Source organism: Staurois parvus, unplaced genomic scaffold (assembly GCF_062004578.1).
Source record: "Staurois parvus isolate SC_StPar_1 unplaced genomic scaffold, SC_StPar_1.0 ptg000048l, whole genome shotgun sequence".
NCBI classification, from domain to species: Eukaryota; Metazoa; Chordata; class Amphibia; order Anura; family Ranidae; genus Staurois; species Staurois parvus.
In genome coordinates, this window is record NW_028317844.1 from 21,851,081 (window position 1) to 21,877,823 (window position 26,743).

The 26,743-nt window shown below is 40.8% G+C and overlaps 1 protein-coding gene across 3 annotated transcripts in view; it reads left to right on the top strand.

The window, feature by feature from the left end:
* Positions 1-26,743, top strand: part of MAP3K7 (mitogen-activated protein kinase kinase kinase 7) — an 82,175-nt gene that overhangs the window by 13,553 nt on the left and 41,879 nt on the right. For all 3 annotated transcript variants that reach the window (XM_089665384.1, XM_089665386.1, XM_089665385.1), the window contains exons 2-8: positions 7,039-7,149; positions 8,637-8,702; positions 13,341-13,386; positions 14,271-14,409; positions 16,519-16,643; positions 22,406-22,534; positions 25,536-25,666. In XM_089665384.1, coding sequence (XP_089521510.1) covers positions 7,039-7,149; positions 8,637-8,702; positions 13,341-13,386; positions 14,271-14,409; positions 16,519-16,643; positions 22,406-22,534; positions 25,536-25,666 — 747 coding nt within the window. The remainder of the gene's footprint in view (positions 1-7,038; positions 7,150-8,636; positions 8,703-13,340; positions 13,387-14,270; positions 14,410-16,518; positions 16,644-22,405; positions 22,535-25,535; positions 25,667-26,743) is intronic.

Genomic DNA, 26,743 nt, shown 5'->3' on the forward strand with positions numbered 1-26,743 from the left:
CGTCCAAGCTCCTTGAGCGCTTGGTCTACGATCGCCTAAGCGCCCACCTAACTGACAACAACCTCCTTGACCCACTACAGTCCGGCTTCCGTCCCCTACACTCCACCGAAACTGCCCTCCTCAAAATCACCAACGATCTACTAACCGCCAAAGCCAAAGGCGACTACTCTGTCCTCCTTCTCCTAGACCTCTCTGCGGCCTTTGACACAGTCGACCACCCCCTCCTCCTTAATAAACTACTCTCCCTTGGCATCAGAGACACCGCTCTCTCCTGGTTCTCCTCCTACCTATCCCAACGCTCCTTCAGCGTTTGCTACAACGGCGCCACCTCCTCTTCCCTCCCCCTCTCTGTTGGGGTCCCCCAGGGCTCTGTCCTTGGACCCCTTCTCTTCTCCATCTACACCTCCTCCCTTGGCAAACTCATACACTCCCACGGCTTCAACTACCACCTCTATGCTGATGATACTCAAATCTACCTATCCACCCCTCACCTCACCCCCACATTCTCCGCCCGCATCACTCACCTCCTAAACGACATCTCTGACTGGATGTCGCTCCATTTCCTCAAACTCAACCTCTCCAAAACCGAGCTTCTCGTCTTTCCCCCTTCCCGTGCCCCCCCCCCCATCCTTTCCATCACTACCAACAACACCACCATCAATCCCGCCCCGCAAGCCAAGGTCCTTGGCGTCATTCTGGACTCAAACCTTTCCTTTCAACCTCATATCAAATCTCTCACAAACTCATGCAGGCTCCACCTCCGGAACATCTCCAAGATACGCTCCTTCCTTACCCCAGACACCACTAAACTACTCGTTCACTCCCTGATTATCTCACGCCTTGACTACTGCAACTCCCTCCTCACCGGCCTACCCCAGTGCAAACTCACCCCGCTTCAGACCATCCTGAACTCAGCTGCCAGACTCATCCACCTCACCAGCCGCTCCACCTCTGCCACCCCCCTCTGCCTCTCCCTCCACTGGCTCCCCATTGCCCAACGCATTAAATTCAAACTGCTCACTCTGACCTATAAAGCCATTCACAACACTGCCCCTAACTACCTCACCGACCTGATTCCCAGATACCACCCTACCCGTACCCTTCGCTCTTCACAGGACCTCCTTCTATCTTGCTCCCTGGTCTCCTCCTCCCACGCACGACTGCAAGACTTCTCCAGGTCCTCCCCCATCCTCTGGAACTCACTACCCCAACCCATCAGACTGTCACCTTCCCTCCTCACCTTCAGGCGCTCCCTGAAAACCCACCTCTTCAGGGAAGCCTACCCCACCCTCACCTAACAGCCGCTGCCCTTCCCTCCTCCTACCACTCCATCCCCCACAGCCATTTCCTCCTGTACCTCTACCCCCTCCCTCCTAGATTGTAAGCTCGAAAGAGTAGGGCCCTCTTACCCCTTGTGTGCTGTTTGATGTTACTGTACTGTTTCATGTATTGTCCCCCCTCTATTGTACAGCGCTGAGCAAACCCTTTGGCGCTATATAAACTCGATAAATAAATAAATAAATAAATAAATAAATTTTGAAGGACAATTTCATTTAATTTTGTTTTTGGGACTTCTATTTTTGATTACTTAGGGCACTGTTTGTTTATCTATTTGGGTTAGTAAGCATAATTTTATATAACAAAAGTATCCATAAAACAAGCAACAGGAGTCCACTTCGGTATATTTTCTTGATTGTCCATTCATTACAAGTGATAATGGATCTTATGGCTTGGCTCTGAAATCTGCTGTCTCATACTTCCAATATGCTGGGCACAAGATTATTTTTGCTGCTGCATATATGTACACAACCCTGCACTTTATTTGCAGCTTAAGGGGGAGCAGTAAAACCATGGCTCAACTGTGTGTTTTATCTTCCATCTTAACCACAAGTGTTGTCTTAGAAATACACAAACATGTCTAAAAAAAAATGTGGGATGTCTGTTCCAAATATTGGTATTTTACTATGAGCGGAGAGCACTGGTGTGATGTCCAGCCCTGCTACTGGCAGCCTGTCAAACTCTGAGAGACTGACAGCTGCTGCAGCTGGAAGGTGCACCTAGCAGTACTTACATTTAGGCTGGTTCACACTACTTGTGTTCCAGTGCATATTTGTCTGCATCCAAAAAGCACTGAAAGTAGGGGTTACATGGTTGTCAATGGCATGGTTCACACCATTGCTTGTAGTTCCAGTGCATTCCAGTTCCAGACAAAAAGTAGAACATGCTGCATTTTTCCCCGCACAGAACTGTACTGGAACACGTCAAAAACACACCAGAAAACATCAAAAACACACCAAAATGTATTGGACCCCCAAATGACCCAAATAGGAAATAAAAGCATGTAGAAAGAATGACAAATGCACAGAAACATTTCAAAACTGCGCATGCAGAAACCCATCCAGACTGCTTTTCTATGATGTGAACTGGCCCTTAGGGTAGTTATGCGCTCAGGGATGACTACTCAGCAGCAGAGCAAATGGTTTTACAGAAAAAGAAGTGTCTAGGGAACTTTGAAGCAACATACCATGACTTACAGCAATAGGGTCAGGTGATTGTAGCACTACCTGGATGCATACAGTTGCAACATGTCATTTTCAAAGCACAGTAATTATTACTATTATTTTTATGGCATGTTTCTCTCAGCAAGACGCAATAGACTCATTCAAGGTGATAGGCCATCTTTTAGAATTGCTGCCATTGTATGCCATTAATACTTGTTTTTGATTGTGGATAATCATGATGGCCTGAATTTGAACAGATTGAGTAGTATTTGGTTTATGATTGCAGTGTTGCCACTATCTTTTGGAGGACTTGTCCTGTTGTAGGGGAAATTACATATATTAGCAGATGGTATTTGTGGATATGACTCTCATGGTATAATCACAGTGCAAAGAATACAGTTTAAATTTATGGAGCTCATCTAGGCAGGGATTAGCACAATTTGTCTGCATTCTCAATAATTGAGTTTTCTGTGTCATTTGGATGGATTCTACACCATGTATGCTGTGTATGTATGCTAGTATGAGATATATATGGAATAGCTTCATTGCCTGTTTCTGAAGAGTCCATATGTACACAATAACATTGCATTTAACTAACATCCTTGTATGATGATATGGTTCTTGCTTTTGGAGAATTTGAAACACGCCACTACCTATGTTTGTGAGATATACAGCCAATTCCTATTATTATTACACAGGATATATATAGCGCCAAACGTTTGCTCAGCGCTTTACAATATAACGGGAGACAATACAGCAACAGTACAGTTCAATACAAGAGGGATAGGAGGGCCCTGCTCCTTGGAGCTTACAATCTAGGAGGGAGGGGCTAGTGGTACAAAGGGTAGTAACTGTGGGGGATGGACTAGTTGGAAGAGTAGAAGATTCCATTATTAGCTGAGGGAGAGGTTTTCAGAGATCGCCTAAAAGTGAGCAGAGTAGGCGATAGTCTGATAAATTGGGGTAGAGCGTTCCAGAGGATGGGGGAAGCTCTGGAGAAGTCCTGGAGACGAGCATGGGAGGAGGAGACAAGGGAGCTGGAGAGTAGGAGGTCTTGCGAGGAGCGGAGAGTACGGTTTGGGTGATCACAGTTGAACTTTGGATATGTGCATATGGATATATACATACATACATACATACATACATACATACATACATACATACATACATACATGTTCTTCATTTGAGATCCTGTATGATAGAGCAATATACTGTACATGCACCAGCTTAGACTTGACATTTCTTAAAGTTTGTCACTATGTTTTTTAATAATTGCAAATAATTACAAGAGCATTACTGTAAATAAAAATGCTGAATGGAGAGAGCAGTTCCTGAAGTCATTCCTCAGGGTAATTTTTTATGAGTTTATATATACATTTGTTTTCCAAGGTTCATTGAGCCTTCTTAAACAGGTTCTTTCCAGTATTTATTGCTTAGTGAGAAGTGACTGTAGAGGTACAGTTGTGTCCAAAATTATTCAACCCCCAATGCTGTAAAGGGGTTTAGGGACTATAGTGTACATTTGGAATTGTATTCAGAATCAAATCCTACAAGGACGTTGTAACTACCCAAATGCAACTAAAATGACATCAATTGTTTATGTAATACAGTAGTAAATGGTTCTTATGTGGTTTCTTCATTGCCACAATTATTCAACCCCTTAAAGACTACCACTCTGAAGAACAGAGGTTCATACAGGTGCTTTCCATCAGGTATTGAAAACACCTGTGGATGTCACCGAGCAGCAATCAAGCATAATAAGCACCAATTAGGCAGCTTTAAAATGACTGTGATACTCAGCTCCTTCTAGACATTTACTGGTGTGGTTACAAACATGGTGAAGGCAAGAGAATGGTCCAGGAAGACAAGAGAAGAGGTGATTTCTCTTCACAGGAAGGGCAATGGCTATAAGAAGATTGCAAAGATGTTAAACATACCAAGAGACACCTTAGGAAGCATCATTCGCAAATTCAAGGCAAAGGGCACTGTTGAAACGCTACCTGGTCGTGGCAGAAAGAAGATGCTGACTTCGACTGCTGTGCGCTACCTGAAGCGTAGAGTGGAGAGAAGTCCCCGTGTGACTGCTGAGGAACTGAGAAAAGATTTGTCAGATGTGGGTACAGAAGTTTCAGCCCAGACAATAAGACGCACACTGCGTAATGAAGGCCTCCGTGCCAGAACTCCCAGGCGTACCCCCTTGCTGTCTCCAAAGAATAAGAAGAGTCGACTGCAGTATGCCAAAAGCCATGTGGACAAACCACAAAAGTTGTGGGATAGTGTTCTGTGGACTGATGAAACAAAATTAGAACTGTTTGGGCCCATGGATCAACGCTATGTTTGGAGGAGGAAGAACAAGGCCTATGATGAAAAGAACACCTTGCCTACTGTGAAGCATGGTGGAGGGTCAATCATGCTTTGGGGCTGTTTTGCTTCTGCAGGTACAGGGAAGCTTCAGCGTGTGCAAGGTACCATGAATTCTCTTCAGTACCAGGAGATATTGGATGGAAACGTGATGCAGTCCGTCACACACCTGAGGCTTGGGAGACGTTGGACCTTTCAACAGGACAATGATCCCAAGCATACCTCCAAGTCCACTAGAGCATGGTTGCAGAGGAAAGGCTGGAACATTTTGGAGTGGCCATCGCAGTCACCAGACTTAAATCCGATTGAGAACCTCTGGTGGGACTTAAAGAAAGCAGTTGCAGTGCGCAAGCCTAAGAATGTGACTGAACTGGAGGCCTTTGCCCATGAAGAATGGGCGAAGATACCCGTAGATCGCTGCAAGACACTTGTGTCAAGCTATGCTTCACGTTTAAAAGCTGTTATAACTGTAAAAGGATGCTGTACTAAGTACTAAGATTGAATGTCACTTGGGGGTTGAATAAAACTGATAATGCTGTGAGCACAGAAAAGACATTTGTGGTTATTTCATTATAACTGTTATGTTATATTTGTCTGACCTACAAGTGCCTCTTTAATGTAAATGTAAGCAAGATGACTGAATGATCAAAAGCAATGTCAAACTGGCCAAAACACTCAATTTCAGTGGGGGTTGAATAATTTTGGACACAACTGTACATCCGAGACATTATTTCTCTGCTCTTTCCTGTAGAAATATAATTAATGGAAATGTTCCAGGGAAGAATAATTCATTACCTTGTGCCCTGGTATCTGCATAAACCAAGATATCCCAGTGTCCCAGCGGAGTGATCAGAGCAAACAAATGTCAGATTTCTCTGACAGGGTTACCAGAACAGTTCACAGGGGAGGTGCAATTGATGTGGTTTATTTCGGTTTCAGTTCCTCCTTTGATGCTGTTGCATTCACAGACCTGAAGACAAACTGAGTATCTAGGGAGTGAATCCTAGAACGGTCAGGTTGATGACAGATTGTCATCTTAGAACAAGTAACTAGTGTAGCAGCACAAGTGCTCTTACTTTGGCTAGTTATTCATGGTCTCTAAGGAACACAGTGCAGATTTGGTGTGTCCATTTTGGGTTTCCTTAAAAAAGGCACATCTGTCTGTTTATTTATATGACCTGCCATTGTATTAGGTCTCTATTGACATGAGTTATTTCCTGATGTCCTCTGTGTCAGAAGAGTGTTTGTATATTGGGAAAGCCTTGATTTAGCTACTGTATTTCTTTGATTACAGACGTGCTGTGAATCTTAATATTATGTGCATGGTACATAATTCAGCTGGATTTCTCGTTCAGTGAGATAATAGCATAGTGGACATGAAAGTAAAGTATATATTCTGTAAAACTAGGGGATTAGCAAATTGCTGTTAAATTCAATCCTGCATCAGTGTATTTGTCACTTCACATTGCGGTGGCTGCAAGTCCTATTTTTCAAGAAAACCATGATGAGTGAAATATATAGACAGCCACTGCCAACATTTCTTACTAAAAATGCTGGTTGCTTGGCTATCAGGCATAATAAAATCAGTACTTTGAGTCAGCAGAACAGCTGTTTAGAACTATGCTAGATATGTAGCTCAGTATTCGTCGCTTAAAAGACTTATTTGTTTCAGTTCTGTAAATGTGTTGCAGCCATAGACAACCAGACATCTGGCAGTGTCAGCACTGGCAGTCCATGACCTATTTCTTTTAATCCTCAGATCATTTTTTTTCTCACCTAAGGATCCCTTTTATTGCTAGGTGAATTCTGTATATAGGCCCCAGTTGGAGCTGACTGCTGCCCCACCATTCAACTGTCAAAGAATAGATCATTTACTAGGATCAGAGGCTCTTGCACTGGTCTTTTGAACATCAGTGGTGAAAGGGTGTAAATTAGCTCTGAGTCAAGGTGTATGTATATTTGAATTGTGGAACTTTGAAAGGTTTGATTCTTTTACTTAGGGATAATGCAAAGGTATAGCTGTAAAGTATATGTTGTCTGGCTGCCCAGCTTCTGTAGTTTATTCCATTCTGACTTACTGAGCTCTATATTTTTATATTTGTTTTTATACATTGTGTGGATTTAGTCAAACGTGTAGATTTCTGCTTTTAACACAATTTATTCTCTTTTATAACAGGTAGTTGGAAGAGGCACCTTTGGTGTGGTCTGCAAAGCAAAATGGAGAGGAAAAGATGTGGCTATCAAGCAAATAGAAAGTGAATCCGAAAGAAAAGCTTTTATTGTAGAGGTAATGCCCACAGCAAACCATTTAATGTAAATCAAGGCTGTACAGGAATTGGGGCCCTTTCACATGGGAGGACTTGTCCAAGAGGATCGGCCTGCTCCCCGCTAAGCAAACGGATGACAGGTTTGTGTCCACTCTGCACAAGGACACAGCCCACTGTTCTCTATGGGGCGGCTGGATGTAAATGGACCACCTGTCCATTTACATCCAACTGTTATCTGATCCGATAGACTGATGGGGAACGGATCTCCAATCTGTCTGTTTTATATCAGATCGGATGCAGGCGGGTGTAAACGGACACGTCTGTTTACATATATCCGCCTCCCCATAGAGCACAGTGAGTTGTCCAAACGGGTCTGCCTGTCTCTTTCTCATGTCTGCCCGTGTGAAAGGGCCCTTAAATGCAAAAAATACCATTCTCCTGGGAATAAAAATGTTTTTAGTGAATAGTGAGTGTTATTTTCAAGAAAAATTCCAGGTATGGTATTTTATACATAGTTACATTGGTCCAGCTTGGAATAGCGGTCTGGCTATAACCATCTGGTCCTGAAGATTTATTTGAGTTAAGCTTTTCAAGTCTTTTTGGGACAGCAGCTTCTGTACGCCTTAAGGGTACACTCCATGATGCACTACTAATGATACAGACATGATTACTAAATCCCTACTTTTCCTTAGTAAAAAGTGAGGAGTAGAACTTATTTAATGCAGTTGTCTTCTAGTTGTCGTTTGCAACCAACTTCGCTTCAACATCTTTTATGGGGCCAGTATGTTCTGACCTTGGCTCTTTTACCATTAATAAATGTAAAGAATTTTGTGGGATTTTTTTTTTCACTGTCCTCTGCTATGTGTCTCTCATCGTCTATCTTGGCCATCCTGATTGCATTTTTACACTTCTTATTGCATTTCTTGTAGTGTTGGAATGCTGACAATGACCCCTCTGCCTTATATTTTTTAAAGGCCATTTTTTTCTCTTTAATTTTTTTTAACAGTAAAGTTTAGCCACCCAGGTTTAACCTTCGCTCTTTTATATTTATTGCCCATTGGAATGCACTGGATGATACCTCTATTTACTATGTTTCTAAAGTATTCTCATTTTTCCTCAGTGTTCAATGTTTCTAGGATTTGGTCCTATTTAATATCTTGTAGTACTGAGCGCAGTTTAGAAAAGCTGGCTCTTTTGAAATTCAGTGTCCTTGTACTAACCATGTGTCTCCTCTTCCTATGATTAATACTGAATGTAATTATCCTGTAATCACTACTTCCCAAGTTGTCCTGTATTTCCACATCTGCGATCAGATCTGCGCCATTTATATTGAATAGGTCTTTGTAATTAATTTTGTAACTTGTTTTCTTGTGTAATTTTAGGATTTTAAAAGTACAGTGGTTCTTTGGGTGTTGCATTTTTGTTTTTTTTATTTTAAGAATGGTGTGGCTCTGCTAGTTGGCACTTTTTGCCATGTTTCCATAACTTAAATTTTGTTTTATTTCAGCTTCGACAGTTGTCACGTGTGAATCACCCAAATATTGTGAAGTTGTATGGAGCCTGCCTAAATCCTGTAAGTAATATTTGCTTAAGGCTGTCTTCTTAAGTTGATGCTATTATTTTAATTGGACTTATGCAAAGTATATTCCCCGTAAGGGAGTTTTTGGTAATGTATGTAAATTTCCCAGTCTAAGGGGACTGACTTGTGTCGATGGGCTTTTTTTTTTTTTATGCCCAAACTGTCTTCATACAAGTCTATGAAAACACAAAATCTTCTTGAAGCAGGTCAAATGTAGGGCATAATTAGGTAAACTACAGAACAAATGGACCTGTGTATCAATTCAGAATGATTCCAGTAGTGGCCAGCTGATTTCAAATGCAAGATTATCGACACAGCCCAAGGCTTGTCCTTGGATGGGGATGGTAATATCATGATCATGGCTGCTTGCCCATTTTTGGTTAACAAAAGATTTCATTCCAATATAATCGACTTCAGAGTTGGAATCAGAGCAATTAAAGCGGTTCTAAAGCCTTAAGGTTTTGTACCTTAAGTAGAAAACCTGTGCTTGGGACCACTCCCCCACCCCCCCTTATAGTTACCTGAGCCACATCGTGATACAGCAATGTGTATGAGAGCAGCAGCTCTCCTGGCCCTGTCCATCCTTACAGGGCAGATCCATAGCAGTTGGGGCCATTGGCTCGCACTGCTGTCAATCAAACACTGTGATAAGGGTGTGGGGGCGGAGCTGTGCCTCGCTGTCTTTGACTTCCTGTGGGAGCACAGGCTGAAGAGGATGAGCCAGGTGCACTTGCGGTGGACCCAGAAAGGGGAGGATCCTTTACTGCTCTGTGCCAAACCATGGCACAGAGCAGGTAAGTATGACATGTTTGTTTTTTTAAAGAAACAGCTAGAACACTACAATCATGTCAAACTGTACATGTTTTTGGATAAGATACTATCCCTAACCAATCCGTGTGTGTTCTTCTCCAAGCTTCTTCAATTGAAGCTCAACCACATTTCAGGCTTGAGGTAAAGGGTCTGCCATTGATGACCACTTTCTGAAAATGCTAGCTGCCTCGTTTTGTCAGACTTTAATCATTTTACCATTCCTATATACAGTCAGGTCCATAAATATTGGGACATCAACACAATTCTAACATTTTTGGCCCTATACACCACCACAATGGATTTGAAATGAAACAAACAAGATGTTATTTAACTGCAGACTGTCAGCTTTAATTTGAGGGTATTTACATCCAAATCAGGTGAACGGTATAGGAATTACAACAGTTTGCATATGTGCCTCCCACTTGTTAAGGGACCAAAAGTAATGGGACAGAATAATAATCATAAATCAAACTTTCACTTTTTAATACTTGGTTGCAAATCCTTTGCAGCCAATTACGGCCTGACGTCTGGAACGCATAGACATCACCAGACGCTGGGTTTCATCCCTGGTGATGCTCTGCCAGGCCTCTACTGCAACTGTCTTCAGTTCCTGCTTGTTCTTGGGGCATTTTCCCTTCAGTTTTGTCTTCAGCAAGTGAAATGCATGCTCAATCGGGTTCAGGTCAGGTGATTGACTTGGCCATTGCATAACATTCCACTTCTTTCCCTCTTTGGTTCCTTTTGCAGTATGCTTTGGGTCATTGTCCATCTGCACTGTGAAGTGGTGTCCAATGAGTTCTGAAGCATTTGGCTGAATATGAGCAGATAATTTTGCCCGAAACACTTTAGAATTCATCCTGCTGCTGTTGTCAGCAGTCACATCATCAATAAATACAAGAGAACCAGTTCCATTGGCAGCCATACATGCCCACGCCATGACACTACCACCACCATGCTTCACTGATGAGGTGGTATGCTTAGGATCATGAGCAGTTCCTTTCCTTCTCCATACTCTTCCCATCACTCTGGTACAAGTTGATCTTGGTCTCATCTGTCCATAGGATGTTGTTCCAGAACTGTGAAGGCTTTTTTTAGATGTCGTTTGGCAAACTCTAATCTGGCCTTCCAGTTTTTGAGGCTCACCAATGGTCTACATCTTGTGGTGAACCCTCTGTATTCACTCTGGTGAAGTCTTCTCTTGATTGTTGACTTTGACACACATACACCTACCTCCTGGAGAGTGTTCTTGATCTGGCCAACTGTTGTAAAGGGTGTTTTCTTCACCAGGGAAAGAATTCTTCGGTCATCCACCACAGTTGTTTTCCGTGGTCTTCCGGGTCTTTTGGTGTTGCTGAGCTCACCGGTGCGTTCCTTCTTTTTAAGAATGTTCCAAACAGTTGTTTTGGCCACGCCTAATGTTTTTGGTATCTCTCTGATGGGTTTGTTTTGTTTTTTCAGCCTAATGATGGCTTGCTTCACTGATAGTGACAGCTCTTTGGATCTCATCTTGAGAGTTGACAGCAACAGATTCCAAATGCAAATAGCACACTTGAAATTAACTCTGGACCTTTTATCTGCTCATTGTAATTGGGATAAAGAGGGAATAACACACACCTGGCCATGGAACAGCTGAGAAACCAATTGTCCCATTACTTTTGGTCCTTTAACAAGTGAGAGGCACATATGCAAACTGTTGTAATTCCTACACCGTTCACCTGATTTGGATGTAAATACCCTCAAATTAAAGCTGACATTCTGCAGTTAAAGCACATCTTGTTCGTTTCATTTCAAATCCATTGTGGTGGTGTATAGAGCCAAAAATGTTAGAATTGTGTCAATGTCCCAATATTTATGGACCTGATTGTAGTATATTTAGACAGAAATTAATTATAGATAGGACTTGAGGCACAATATGAAGTTTCAAAAACTATTTCAATAAAATCAGAAATTTATTGCAAAACCCTTAAGAATATTTTTAAACCATAACAATTAAAATCTAATCAGGTACTACAGTTTGTCACCAATTAGGAACAGCTCCTCTACAATCCTACACAAAGCAAATGGTAGTATACATTCATAAAGAAGTACACAACACGCGTCAAGCGCCCTACACTTGAAACTTTTGTGTTGAATGTATATGAGATGCTATACTAATATTACTTTGTGTTGGATAATGCAGTGATTGTTTGTAATAGATGACACACTATAGTAACCTATCAGCCTTTAACATTTTAAAAATGTTCTTAAGGATTTTGTAATAAATTTCCTGATGCTATTGATATCATTTTTGAAACATCAGTTTGTGCCTCAAAAATCTCATCGACTGTATTGCTTCTGTTTAATAATGTTAGATCGTGGACCTACAATAAGCATACTACAAAATAATGTTGGGATTCCTTGGCACTATACATTTATGGGTCATTGACTCAGAACGCAAAGCATCAACAGGACAATAGGGGAAAATTACTATTCTCAAGGAAAGAGGTCACATTGACAGCATACATAATTCTGTTATGACAGGTGTACTTTAACATGGAACATTAACAAGTTAGAATAAGAGAGGATATACTGATTTACTTGAAAAGCTAGCAAACCTAGATTTGGCTTTTCCAATAAGGGTCTCAACACACCCTACCACTAATAATGGTTATTCTTGCATAACCCCTGTCACTATGGTTAATGCTTAGTGGTGGATATGATGTCAGCAAAAATTGGCAACTACACCAATTTATAACTAGTTTTAGAACAGGGTGTATGTGGAAGAGCTTTACAAACAAAACAAAATGTGCAGTATATCCCAGCACACTTATTAACTAGACAGCAAAAACAATCTGCCTTAAAAATGGGCTTTAATTTTGCACAACAAATCTATGTGGAAGCTGCACTGCCTTGTCGGTGTCCATCTGCCGCACTGCCCCATCTCGGCCCCTCTTCCGTGCTACCTCATTGAGGCCCCTCTGTATAGTGCAGTTCTAATTCTTGCCAGGCCAGGTGTGCCGGGAAAGAGCCCATTCCTCCATAAAGGTACAGCAAAACACCAGAAGCCCAGCAAAGCTGTAGGTGATGGATGTGATGCATTTTACTTTATTGTGTGACCATCTTGTACCACACTTGATGTGTATATTAATGCTTTGTCTGCCTTGCATTAGGATCCTTACTTTGACTATTTTGAGAAAAATATGTACCGCGTTTCACAATTAAGCTAGACAGCTAGATCATATGATCTCTGACCAATATTTGTTACAGTAGTGCATCTGTTTTTATTTTTTGAGCATTACGGATCAAATATACTGTTCTAGTGTGCATAGAAACAAGGGCAGTTATATGCATTGTTTGAAATTTGTTTCTTTTAAGTGAGTCTTTTAAATGTAAATTTGAAAAATCAATAAAAGATTATTGTTCCCCTTTATGTTAATAGCATATCTATTGCATATCTTTGTATGTTTTTATCTCATTTTAATTTTAGATGATTTTCTCTGCCTACGGATTGACTCAATTAATCACTTTTTTTTTTTTTTTTGTATTGCTTCTTCTCTATATTTCATATCACATGCTTGCATTAATGTCCAGTAAATGCCTCTTTATGTATGTGCTTTTATATAATAACTGTGTTCCAAGTATTTGGTTGTCAAGGCAACTTTAATGCATGCACTTTGAAAGAAAAAAAATGTAATGGTTGGAGAAATGGTTTCTGTCACTAGATTATTGCAATGCATTAGATATAGATATGGACATATATATATATATATATATATATATATTCCAGATTATTGTGGAATGTATGCAAATGGAGTACTTAGAGATTTATATTCTATGTTTTAGGTATGTCTTGTTATGGAATATGCTGAAGGGGGCTCACTGTACAATGGTGAGTAATGTGTGATTTTTACACTTGACTAGAGAGCTGCATTTACCTACATTAAAATAAAATTAAACTTTGTTATGGATATACTACATTTTCTTAGATATGTTAACATTGTAATGTATTTAATTTATGATTTTAATATATAGACTTTAAACTCTTGTGTATGTTATTAAGTTAATGAGACTTAAGTATAACATGCTCTTTGATATTACTTAAATATCTTGTTGTTGTCTTAAAAACTTGTTTGAGTGCAGTTTCTTCTCTCCACTGAATATATCTGAAGCTGGATATTCAAATGTACCAGCATTTTACTGTGCATGGCATGACAAAATCTGCAGATATACATCTATGAGGCTATAGGCATACCCACATACCAGAAAGTGAACTGCTGTTTTTAGGAGGAATTCCAGACAAAAAGATTTTTCAGGGTAATGCTTTAAAGCACAATTAGCATATCTGAATGTTCCCTATAACATAGGACGTCTTTTATATACAATATAATTTTTTTTATTCAGGTCCACTGTAAGTCTAGGTTCACATCTGCACATTTGCTTTGCATTTGTGCAGGCACAGCAATCCTTTCATTTGAATGGGCTGCTGTACCTGTGGGAAACAAGAAAAGGTCCCCAACCCTTTTCTGAAACCACATGGTACGTTTCCATGCACAGCAAAACGTGCCACCTTTTCTTATTCATGGGGGTGCCATTAAGAATTAATGTAGCTCTTGTGCATCTGCTAAACAGCAGAGCGTTTTGGCTACAGGTGCGATAACAAGTGTGATCTACACTCATACCCATGCGAACAATAGCGTGAACCTAGCTTAAATGGGGAACTATTTGTTAGTGTAATATGTTGAGCTGTTCTTATGTTTCCATCTTGTTTTGCAGTTCTGCATGGTGCTGAGCCCCTGCCTTACTACACAGCTGCTCATGCAATGAGTTGGTGTTTACAGTGTGCCCAAGGAGTGGCATATCTACATAGCATGAAGCCAAAGGCTCTTATTCACAGGGACCTTAAACCACCAAAGTAAGTTCATACTTTACTTTTGACAGCATTTTTTGTTTTGTATATTTTTATTTTTTGGAAGAATTTCAACTTTCAATGTGAACAATAATATGTATACTAAGCCAAAGGTTTTTCTTCAGAGTTTGGGTTCAGAGGAGGATTCGCACAGGGGACTTTCATCATCCACATGGCTGTCAGAGTGCAGTGTATACTACTTATATGTGTTATTTCAGATATGTCTTTGATGTCAAAAGTAAGGCTGTAATTAGGGATCAGCAATCTCTGTATGGGCTTTATTCATCATTTGGTCCTGAAGCAAAAACAGAATAGGGTACAGGATGGAGAAAAACCATCTACATAAACCTTAACTAGTAAACTTTTTTTTTTTTTTTTAGTAATTTGTTTTATACACAATTTGTAAAGCTGGCTGCAGTATAACTTAAAATTGTACTGTCCTCGCATTTTTATTTGCTATGTTTTAGAACAAGAAATAAGCAATCTGTTTTTTTCTAAAAATTTTTTTTCTTTTTATATATTAAAACATAAAAAAAACAGAAGTTATTAAAGTGACACTAAGTCCTTATTCTCCAAAAATAATCTATACACATCCACTACTTAATCTCCACCTGTCTGGTGACAAGGCCAAATGTTATCTCGAGCTATTAAAATGTATTGGATAAAGCAGGAATCCTTTAGAGCCCCAGTGTAGTTTTTGTTGCTATGTGTCTCCTGGGATGATTCATCCTCTGTACTTGTCCTTGTGATCATTAAAGCAAAACTAAAGATCTATACTTACCTTTCCCTCTACAGTTCCTATCCCTCCCTGGCATCTTCTCCTGTGTGCCGGTCATCAGCCATCTTCATTGGATGGCTCAGGATGATGTGACTCTTGCACATGTGCAAGAGGTCGTCATTCCAGAACACTGGGATAGTGCTGGTGTCATAAGCTGAGCTGCAAGTATGCATCTTAGTTTACATCACCAAGAAGACAGCAACCAGCCAGATAGGTGCATTGTGTGTCTCTTCTGCAACAAAAAGCCTGTTTGTTTGCTGCTTGCTATAGTGGAACATTAGTTCCACTTTAATACTGTGACATAAACTAATGAAGAGTCTGAAATTGTATAGTTTTTATTATAAGAGGGAACAAGGGGAAATTTTCAAATAAGGAAACTTCTTCTGATTGCAGTTGTCTAAGAGGACATTTTCCCCTCACTTTTGGGACATTTAAATATACTTTCTGTTGTGTCTCCAGAATAGGAAAATAACTGTTCTTGCCAAACAACAAGACATGGCAGGGACTTTACCTGTTCACACCAGTGTGCTGCAGTAATGTACTTAATGTGCATTTGTGCTTTGCAGTGCTATTCATTTTGAATGGCAACCCTGTGCACCTCTATAAAAGAACCTGTTTGCAGCGCAAGGTTATATATCATTGTCGTGGCGTGCAGTGATAAAAAAAAAAAGTGCACGATTTTTAGGTCTGTTGCGGTGCACTATTCATCCATTTGTAACGAATGAACTACTTTAGTACAGTGTTTCTCAACCTTTTATTCAGTCACACCACATAAAAAACATAAATGTTACTTATCAGTCCCACTTCCCCAAGCACACAGTCTCCTCTTCACAACAGAACATTTACCTTTCGCTCCAGCAGTGGCAGTGAATAGGAGGTAGTGAAGACATCCATCTTCTCCTTAATTCTGGGGGAGACCCTGCATGCCGACTGCCCTGCATCGGTGCTATCGAGCAAGTGGGCTGGCTGAAAACACCTTAACAATGAAAGATGCCACGCGTACTACCCTAGAACATCATTGGTTGTTATGCTGGTGACGCACCCACACCTTGGCACCCTGTAACGCTGATCCAGGCAAACTGAGTCCTGTGCTTTCAGGGCATGTGCAATAACTGCAACAAAGCTCAACTAACTGAAAAAGTCAAACATGGATTTTGGCTAAATACACTTGACTATTGCTCTCATCTGTTGGGTCATTTCAAATTGGCTTTATTTCTTTATTTGAAATGTTACCATCTACCTGTAAATGTTCAAGATACAGGAAAAAAATTGTGAGTGACCAGATAATTATTAAAATGATGAGTTTATCTCCTAAAGTACTGTTTTCAATATTACAGTTTGCTCTTGGTGGCTGGAGGTACAGTTCTGAAGATATGTGACTTTGGTACAGCGTGTGATATTCAAACCCATATGACTAACAACAAAGGGAGTGCTGCATGGATGGCTCCTGAAGTCTTTGAAGGTAAAACATTGTTTAGCGAATTTCCCACCTGTTACATAAGTAGATTACCTGTTTAAATGGTCCGATAAATAACTATTACATGTACACATTTACGTATTTGCAACCAGTAGTAAGGCTAGCCAGAAATGCCTCATTTTTTTTCTGATTCCACCTTCCACACATGTGAGGTGGATGGAGGGATCTTCTTCTCTGTGCCATTGTATTCTGACAGCAGCTTGAGTCGCTGTCAGAATACACTAATCATTGGGTGCACATAGCTGATCAAGAAACATTTCCCAGCAGTTATATTCAACAGAAGTTGAGCATTGGATCAACTTCTGTCAAGCGGGACTGGCCACAGCTGGATTGAAATTCAGCTGTCCCTGCTGAACCATCCAAATTTCATTTGATCTATGGGCAGCTTTAGAACTGTTGGTTACTGCTTTACATTTTAGCCAGAATGAAGCAGAGGGGGAACACACATTTCTCTTGTAGCAGAAACGGACCCATTTTGAAATTGAATTCTCTGTTAGTCAAAGGTAGCCAAGGAGGTTAGTAGCCATTGTGGGGCTTTTACTGGACTACTGTATTTTGGAGAATAAGTTCCATGCCATAATTAAAGTTTATTTGTAAAACTGTTTTCTTTTACAAGTAAACAAAGAATAACAGAAAAATCAATTTATATTTTGTAAACATTAAAGTGAAAAAAAAATAAAAAATATAATTTTAAAGCAAATCTTTTGTAAGCCTAAAGTTTCTGAAGCTCCTTTGGTATAAGTTAACAGTTGTCTCTGGGTGCCTGCACATCAGTCCAGCTTTTTTGTGATGTGCTCAGGGACTCTCTAAAACCCTGGGCACATTTATATACAAGTTGGAGCTGTCTCGTGATGATGAAAGCCCTGCTTCTTCATGTTCCCACCCTGTGGACGTTGGTCCATCATCTTGCCATGCAAAAGTTAGAAAAGAAAGGCATCCGGGGGCATCACTCTACTACGGGGAGGGGACTGAATATGGCGCTGTGAGGAATAGTTGCTCCAGACGCCCACCACATGTGACAGCGTACTGCCTTACTTGAGGCCCAGGCTGGTGTGGTGTCTGATACCGTGGGGACCCCGAGTGCGGGCTGTCTTGGTGGCGGCCGATGAGGGGAGCTGGTGTTGACCGGAGGAGCCCATGGGAGAGTCGCGGGTGGTCGGAGAGGAGTGCTAAACCCTATGGACGCCAACGGACTGGGAGCTGGAAGCGACGGTACCAGAGGAGAAGGGGACAGTGAGAGCATCCAGGTGACCGACCATGTGACCAACCGACCACCCATGTGACAGCCCAGGGGACTATGGCGGCAATTTTAAATATGACAAGCGGTCCTAAAGGAATAGGAGAGCAGTGAGACAGCAGCCTTGGGAGACCCTGAAACACCCCAGGCCTTTTGGCACATAGAGTTCCCCTCTCTGATCCGCCTGGACTTTCCTGGAGCCTGGCTTGGAGACCTCGGCGGGGACTGGAGATGCAGCGGGATCGGGTGGTCCTGTGCAGTCAGCTCGGAAGGTGGTGAGTTGCCGTAGGTAACGGCAGGACATTTAATCCTTTGTTGTTCCTGATATAAACTGTTGAAATTTGAAATACACCTGTGCACTGGGGGGGAAATAAAATTATTTGAGGACTACAAGAGCTGGGGTGTTAAGTGGTGGGCGGAACTGACTAGATTATTACTGCTTGTAAAGTGAAACAATAGAGGCGGTAAAAACCATCAGAAGAAAAGAAAAAAGGGTCTTTCCTTCTAATGGTAAATTCTTAAACGAATTGAAATGTAGATCTGTTAATGGGGGGGATCAAAAACCCCCCAATCAAATGTAAATCAAGCACAATCAGAAAATACATGCCCCTGCAGGAGAAAAGCCCAGAGATCCAAACTATGGTGAAACAGCATGAAGGAATTAAAAAGTATGGTGGAAGTCAAACTAGACTCTCATTCGGGACACTGGAAGAGAATCAAACCAAAGAATGTACAAACGTGGAAAGGATAAGAGAACAAGGAAATATAGAGCAGCAAGGAGCCATGTCACAAATACCTACAAAAATTGAGATGGCGGAGATGATAGCAAAACTGGAGATGTCCATGAAAAGTGAGATGTAGTCGGATACTAACTCAAGTTGACAAAGTAAAGGGGTCAATGGAAGTATATACGAAATTACTTAATAATTTAGAAACGTAAGTGGAGGTGATGTGTAGAGAACAGAGAGAACTCTTATTTATAGTGGAAGACCAGGAGAATCACAGTAGAAGAAATTGCTTAGGATCCGGGGTATACCAGAAGAAGAGGAACAGGAAGAGGATCTACAGGAGAAAATAAAGAGAGTGTGTAATCCAATAATGGGAAGATCAGCGATAGAAAAGTTAAAAATTGAGAGAGTACAAAGGATAAGGCGGCCAAAAGGAGTACCAGTGGAAAGCCCCAGAGACGTGATGGTTCGATTTTATCACTTCGAAGATAGAGAATATGGAAAGGTTTGCGTGACTCTACCGAAATAAAATATGAAGAAACAAACTTGCATATTTTTGCGGACATTACTCCAGAAACACTGGCTAGAAAAAGATCTTTGAAACCGTTGTTGGAGCATATGAGAGAAAAAAGTTCAATATAACTGGGGCTTCCCAGCATGCTTAATTGGAAGGAGAGATGGAAAATTGGCAAGGCTGAGGTTCCCAGAAGATCTCAATGATTTTTGCGAGAAATTAGACTTACAGAAAATAGATCTTGAAGGATGGCCAAAGGGGCCTAGAGAGAGTGGATGGCAGGAATTAGGGAAAAAAGCATCTAAGAAGAAGTAGTAGGGGGCATGGTGTGGGGGCGGGGGATGAGGTTTGGAGAGAGAGACTTTTTTTTCCCCCTCGCTCTCCTTTTCCCCCTGGCCCTCTTATGCCGCACCATAGTTCCCTTCCCCCGATCCCTTCCTTCCTAGTTTGAGCTAACAGGTGGGACGGATGGGGGGGCAGTGAGAACATGGATCTGGTGGGCGGTCTGGAGGCTAGGAATGTGGATGATATGAGTTAAAGATTGTGGCTGGCATGCGTGCTTTGAGTCTCACCTCATACTAGGAATCACAAGTGGTGATTTTTCACGACCGATTCCAGGGCAATATGTAGGCCAGGAGGGTATTAGGGTAAAAAGAAGGGGGAAGGGAGGGTGGGAAATGGGGTGGTGGGCGGGTAAACGGGGGTGGGGGGGGGTTTTGGTAAGGAGGGAAGGGAGAAAGTCCATATCTTAAAATGTCTGTATCAGTCTTTTTGTGTTGGGAATCCTGCTAGGGTAGGGAAATAATAGTTGAAATGAGCTTGATTTAATTTATGACATCTAATGTGAAAGGATTAAACTCCCCGACAAAAAGACATAAGATACTTAGGGAAATTCACCAACACTCCATAGAATTAGTGCTTCTTCAAGAGAACCATATAACCCATGATACAAATGTTAAGTCATACATGAAGTACTATGCAACGTGGTACTAAGCAGACTCCAATTAAAAGAGCTAAAGGGGTAGCAATTGGGTTTTCAAAAAATGAGTTTTATTCTGAAGGGAAGAATGAAGGACCCAGAGAGCTGATTTTTATTTCTATGGGGAAAGTTACGAGGATCTGAATATACACTACTTAATATTTACTGCCCAAATTAAAATCCAGTAACATTCTTGGAGGGAGTGTTAAGAAAACTTTCTGAATTTAAAAAGGGTAGTCTGGTTGTGGCTGGAGATTTAAATCTGTGTTTGGATTCTCAGATGGATGCGTCATCTTGTACGCGGAGAGAGGGGGGTAGGAAATCAAAATTATTGAAGAGGTTATTACATTAGTTTCAACTGACCAATACTTGGAGCATAAAACATCCAAGAGAAAGAGATTACACCTTCTTCTCCCCAATACATGGATCGTATTCAAGACTAGATCATATAATGATCGAACATAGACAACTAGAGTAGTCGGTTAGTGCCAACATAGAGGTTACGTTTATTTCTGATCATGCTCCTGTCACAATGAGACTACGGGTAGCAGAGGATCAGGATAAGATAATTGTGAAGACTAAATGAGACGCTTATACAGGATCCTGAATTAGAGAAAAGGTTGAGGCAGGAAACTGAGCAATTTTTTTAGCTCAATGAGACTGAGGAGGTGTCGGTGGCTACAATCTGGGAGGCACATATCAGAGGAATATTGATTTCAATGGGAGCAGAAGAAAGAGGGAACGAGGGGAAAAAATTAAAGATAGTGATGGAGGAGCTCTGCAAGTTAGAACAGTCACATAAAAAGAAGACAGGTACAGATGTATAACAGGAGTCAAGAAGGATATTCGACAGGGTCTCAAAAGAAAGCTATTAGAGGGGGAAGAAATCCAAAAACATTATAGAAGCAAATTAAATACGACAAAGGAGAAATGGTGTACGCCACCACTGATATTGCCAAAAGGTTCCAAAAATATTATAGCCGGCTGTACGATGTGAGCCCTAGAAACCAAAAGGAAACAGAGGAGGAAAAAAAGAAAAACATACAAATATTTAAATGAAGTGCAGTTGCCAAAAATAGCAAAAGAAAAATTAGAGACCCTAGAGTGACCTATTACCCCAGAGGAAATCACCATGGCCATAAAAAATACGGCTATAGGAAAGAGCCCTGGCCTGGACGGATATACTGTGGTCTCATTATAAAAAAATGTAGAGATCTCCTAGTCCCTAAAATATGTGTATATATGAATGCAATAGGGGAGGAGCTGGAAATGAGGGAGGAGTCATTGCAGACACATATAACAATTATAGAAGGAAAAGATATTACACAGCGTGCCATTTAGAGGCCCATATCCTTCAGCATTGACACTAAATTGTATGCTAAGGTATTGGCAACCAGACTGAAAGAGTTAATGCCGGAGTGGATACACCTGGATCAGGTAGGATTCATTCCAGGAAGAGAAGGTAGAGACAATGGCCTGAGATCATTGCTCCTCCTACAAAGGGTAAAAAGAGAGAAACTGCCGACATTATTCCTGTCAATTGGCACCGAAAAGGCTTTTGACAGGGTTAACTGGGGTTTCATGATCAATACACTAGAGGTCTTAGGAATAGGGCCTAAAATGTTAAGGTGGATAAAAGGATTTTATAGTGCTCCATCAGTGGCAGTCAAGGTCAATGGATCCCTCTCTCAGTTCTTTAAAATTTTTAACGAAACCAGAGAAGGATGTCCACTTTCTCCTTTATTTGTTTTATCCCTGGAATTATTCCTAGCGAGGGTAAGAAATTGTGTAGACATAGCAGGAATAAAGATAGGTGAAGTGGAGCATAAGGTGGCGGCATACGCAAATGACATGTTCTATATTGTAAACCCTAGAATAATGTTGCCTACTTTAATGAGATTATTAAAACGGTACTGTGAGCTATCAAATTTGAAAATAAACCCTGCAAAGACAGAGATCTTAAACATCAATGTACAAAAGATTGAGAAGCTGAGTCTACAAAAAAACTCTTCATTTACTTGGAGGGAAAAGGAAATAGGCTATTTGGGAATAAAACTAAATCCTTCAATAAAAGCCCTGTACCTGGCAAATTATATCCCATTAGTAAACAAAATAAAAGAGGAGCTGGGGAGATTGTCAAAAGGTGGTGCTTCCTGGATAGGTTGTATAAATCTGGTAAAGATGGTGATCGTACCAAAAATCCTGTATAAGTTTCACATGCTCCCAGTACATCTACCAGGATCTTTCTTCGGGATAATAAAGAAGATGATACATATGCTTTTCTTTTAGGTAGTAACTACAGTGAGAAATGTGATGTTTTCAGTTGGGGCATTATCCTTTGGGAAGTCATAACCAGGAGAAAACCTTTTGATGAAATTGGTGGCCCTGCCTTCCGCATCATGTGGGCAGTTCACAATGGTGAGTTATTTATATTACTCTTTTAAATGTTGTACGTGTTAAATAATTAGCTCTTATTACTAGTTGATACAGGGTGTTAAAGCGGAGGTCCAGTCATGTTAGTAGAAATTATAAGTCAGTGCTACAAAAACTGTAACTGCTGACTTTTCATAAATAGCCACCCACCTGTCCCACAATCCAGCGCTGTTCTCGACCCAGAGGTTTTCAGTTTGTGATCGCTCTCCTTGGTGCTGGCATCTTTACTATGGGCACCTGGCTGTGAAGCCACAAGCTGTCACAGCCGAGTCCCTGTTGCACACTGTGAATGGTCCCTCAGTCTTCTGAGACCTTTCCCGTTTTCCACCAAACTCGTTTGACAGAAGCCGACCAAGAGATCAGCTTCTGTCAATCAAGAACCCGTACACATAGGCTGAATGCTGGTTTCTACTGTACTGGCTGATTTCAACCGATATTTGGTCCTTGTGTACGGGGCTATAGGCTGAGTTTAGATCTACAGGTGGGCTGCTATACATGCAACAAACGTGAAAAAGATTTCCCTGACTTTTTTGAAGGACCACCGAACCACATGGTGCCATTAACAATGATTTTGCATGCATTCCCAACAAGCAAAGGTCTGATTATAGCCTAAAACCCACTACACCCCAGCTGCTTACTTACCTCAGTAGAACAGCATCAGCCTACTCCAAACTTGTGGCTTTTAGTTTAATCCCCTCTGGCTGAAATTCTTTTTACTGTGGCACCTTCACAGTGAGCCCTCATAGACTTGTGTAACGCTGTCTCCTATCTAGTGAAGCAACCCTATACAAGTTTGTGAGCATTTGGGCTGAAAAGGAGGGAAACAAGCCTCAGAGTAGATTTATTCAATGCAGTGATTGTGTTTTACTATTTCTGAGTTGCAAATCAAAATCTGGTAAGGTAGAAAACTATACATTCTCTGCGGTGACATTTCATTAGCCAGTTCTCTCTGGGCAGTTCAGCAAGGTTGTTGACTCTACAGCAGCAATGGGCAAACTACGGCCCGGCGGACCTTTTAATCCGGCCCGCGGAGCGTGGCAAACATTGGCTGTCAGGATGTAGGCGGGGCAGCGTGACGAACGTGAGGGGAGCTAGGCTCCTCTCACAGTCCGCCCTGAAGACCGGAACGGCGCGGGAACACGGCGAGAGGAACGCGCGGAGCAAAGGTAAGTGAATTGACACAATATGGGGGATGAATTACTATAGGGGGGATGAATTACTATATGGGGGATAAATTACTATAGGGGGGATGAATTACTATAGGGGGGATGAATTACTATATGGGGGATGAATTACTATGGGTCCGGCCCCCGGGTCCAATATATGAACCCATTGCGGCCCTCAAGTCAAAAAGTTTGCCCACCCCTGCTCTACAGCCTGGTATACAAATAGCTTCTAGTTTGAACATATACAACCAGAGGGAGAAATTGCAAATTAAACTTCAAAAATGCTTCAGGTAAATGTAAAATTAGCTCATTGTACACTTACTGTTATTGTACACTACGTGTTCTTGTTAATGTTATGTCTATAGTACCATGTTTTTGTTTTTTGTTTTTTAGGTTACTCATTACTGATATATTAAGGTTGTGTTATTACCTGAAACTCCACCTTGTTTTTGAAGGTACATTTATGTTTACCGGTCCCTTTCACACGGGCGTCATCATTTCAGTCACGTTTTTTCTGAAAAAAAAAAAGGTTGAATACCAATTCAGGTTACATCAGTTTGCATGTCAGTCTTCATTTCAGTTTACAACGGTTTGCACTTCAGTTTAGTTCAGCTCACATCAGTTTTACTTCATTTTTGCATCTGTTTCTTTTAGTTGTTGAAGGAACTAGTCATGGATGACAAAAGTATAAACAAAAAATGTTTTCTTTGCCTAAAAGTGGATGTAAATGGAAAGGACAGAAACAGGTGGCGTCTATTTACATCTGTTCAGATCCATCTAAACAGAAAAGGATTCAACCTTCTCTGGTTTAAAAAAATGGGCCTGAACAAATGCAGGTATAGGCAGTTGTAAATGGATGATCATCCATTTATGTCTACAAGCCCCTAGGAATGAATGACTTAGCCTCTATTCACACTTTTTTCTTTTCTCCGTTTTTCTGCTTCTTTCCCTATGCCTGACTGCACAGAATCCCATTCTTTCCAATAGTCCCTTTGCACACTTGTACACTACGTTTCCCCAATGCTCTACAACCTATGCTTTTTTGTGTATCCAGGCATTTTTGATCCCATTGACTTTCATGGGATTTCCTGTAAATGCAATATGCATTTTCACACCTGAAGAATTCCTCTCCAACTATAGAATTGCTCTCCTCCCCTTGCTCAGCCCAGGAAATTAACTCCTTAAGTGTGATACACATGCTAAAATGCCTGTAATATGCCTGAAAATCATCTAGAAAAAGCATGTAATAATCACCAGGAATATGCTCTGCTCAAGTGTAAATGCAGGCTTTCTGTCCATTTTTTATCTGAACAGGGACAGATGAAAAACAGACAAATGGAACGCCAGTGTGAAAGGGTCCTAAGCTTAATTGGGCTTTCAGTTTCAGTCTGAGAAATATATTCCAGGTGCATCAAACAAAAGGGCTAGGTCTTAAACTTTATTTTCTTTAGAAAGCACCCTTGGGCTGAGTAGAACAACCTGTCCCCCTGCCCAGCATGCTGTAGAGAAGGACCCTTGTTCAAACTGTCAAGTCAGCAAGGAGAGTAAATTGCAGTTATAGGTCTCCCTCACCGTGTCAAATTTAAGAGGAGAGACCTTTGCTATCATACAGTGAACAAGGGTCCTTCTCTGTAATATGCTGGCAGGAGATAGGTATGTCCACTGTTGATGCTTTCTAATGAAAACTATAACTGTAGAAATTTACACACTATTGTTCTGATGCACCTGGAAAGCATTTAACTTATTTAACTGAAAATTCAGTTGGATTTTAAATGTGTTTTAATGCATTTGTTTAATTACTTTTTCATATGAATTCCCAGGTACTCGGCCACCTCTAATTAAAAATTTACCTAAGCCTATTGAAAGCTTAATGACTCGATGCTGGTCAAAAGATCCATCTCAACGACCTTCAATGGAGGAGATTGTCAAGATAATGACACATCTTATGCAGGCAAGCTTTTCATTCTATGCTCTCTAGAAAAACAATCTCTGCGAGATCCATGTGGCCTCATTAAACCTTCTAGTTTCAGTTTGCAACTGTGTGCCATAAGGCACTTTGTTTTGAAGAAAAGTATTTTCAGTGTTTTTTTCTGGATGAACAGGAGGTTGGTGTGATGTAAATAATATGAATGTTTCTTTTCATGTGTATATTTTATTTATAAAAAAAAAGCTTGCTTGCACTTGGGAATAGTAATATTTTCTGATTTACATATGTATGCTCTCCTTTCTGTTAACAGGGAGTTTACTCATTCAAACAGTGCATTTCCTATGTAGCTGATACCCTTTTTCAACAGTTTTAAAATTGTATCAGAGTTTATTGTGTGTGAGAAACAGCAATGGTAATTAAACTTGGCAAACTTAAAATATGCTATGCTTTTCCCTTAAAGCTGCAACTCTACCAGTTGCTTGTTTCAGAGTATGGCAGAGTATGGCAGTATTCATGCAAAATGTGTTGGACTAACAATATGGAAACTGGGAGATGTCCAAAAGGTTTGTTGGAGCATCTTAGGGCCAGTAAAAGATTTCTTGAGCTGTATAACCTCAAACACCCTTTTAGCACAACAGTTGTGTTTACTTGGCCCCCAGATCTTGATTTGTGTATGTACATATGTTTATATCCTGTGAACTTGATGAAGGATGGGGATGCCGAAAGCTGTTTTCACTTACTTGCTGATGTACCATTTTTCAATAGAATAAAGAATACTATAAGCATTTAAGAAGAGCTTCACACTTCAGCTTTATACAGTTAACTAGCAAAGTGGAAACAGCTAATGACAGGATCCCTATTATAGGTACTTTCAACACGTGCTTATACATAAAGGCAAGAAACCAATATTGTACTTAAAATGGGGCAATATTGCTGGCTATAAACAGGGGCTGCTGCTCAACAAATTTCAGCTGTATGATACTCAGCTGTGTTGCACACCAACATCTGTCAAAAATGGCAAATGTAATTAAAGGCTATTATGATAAAAATATACAGTCTTACATAGAACTACTAGAATTTTGGAATATCTAATGTCACATT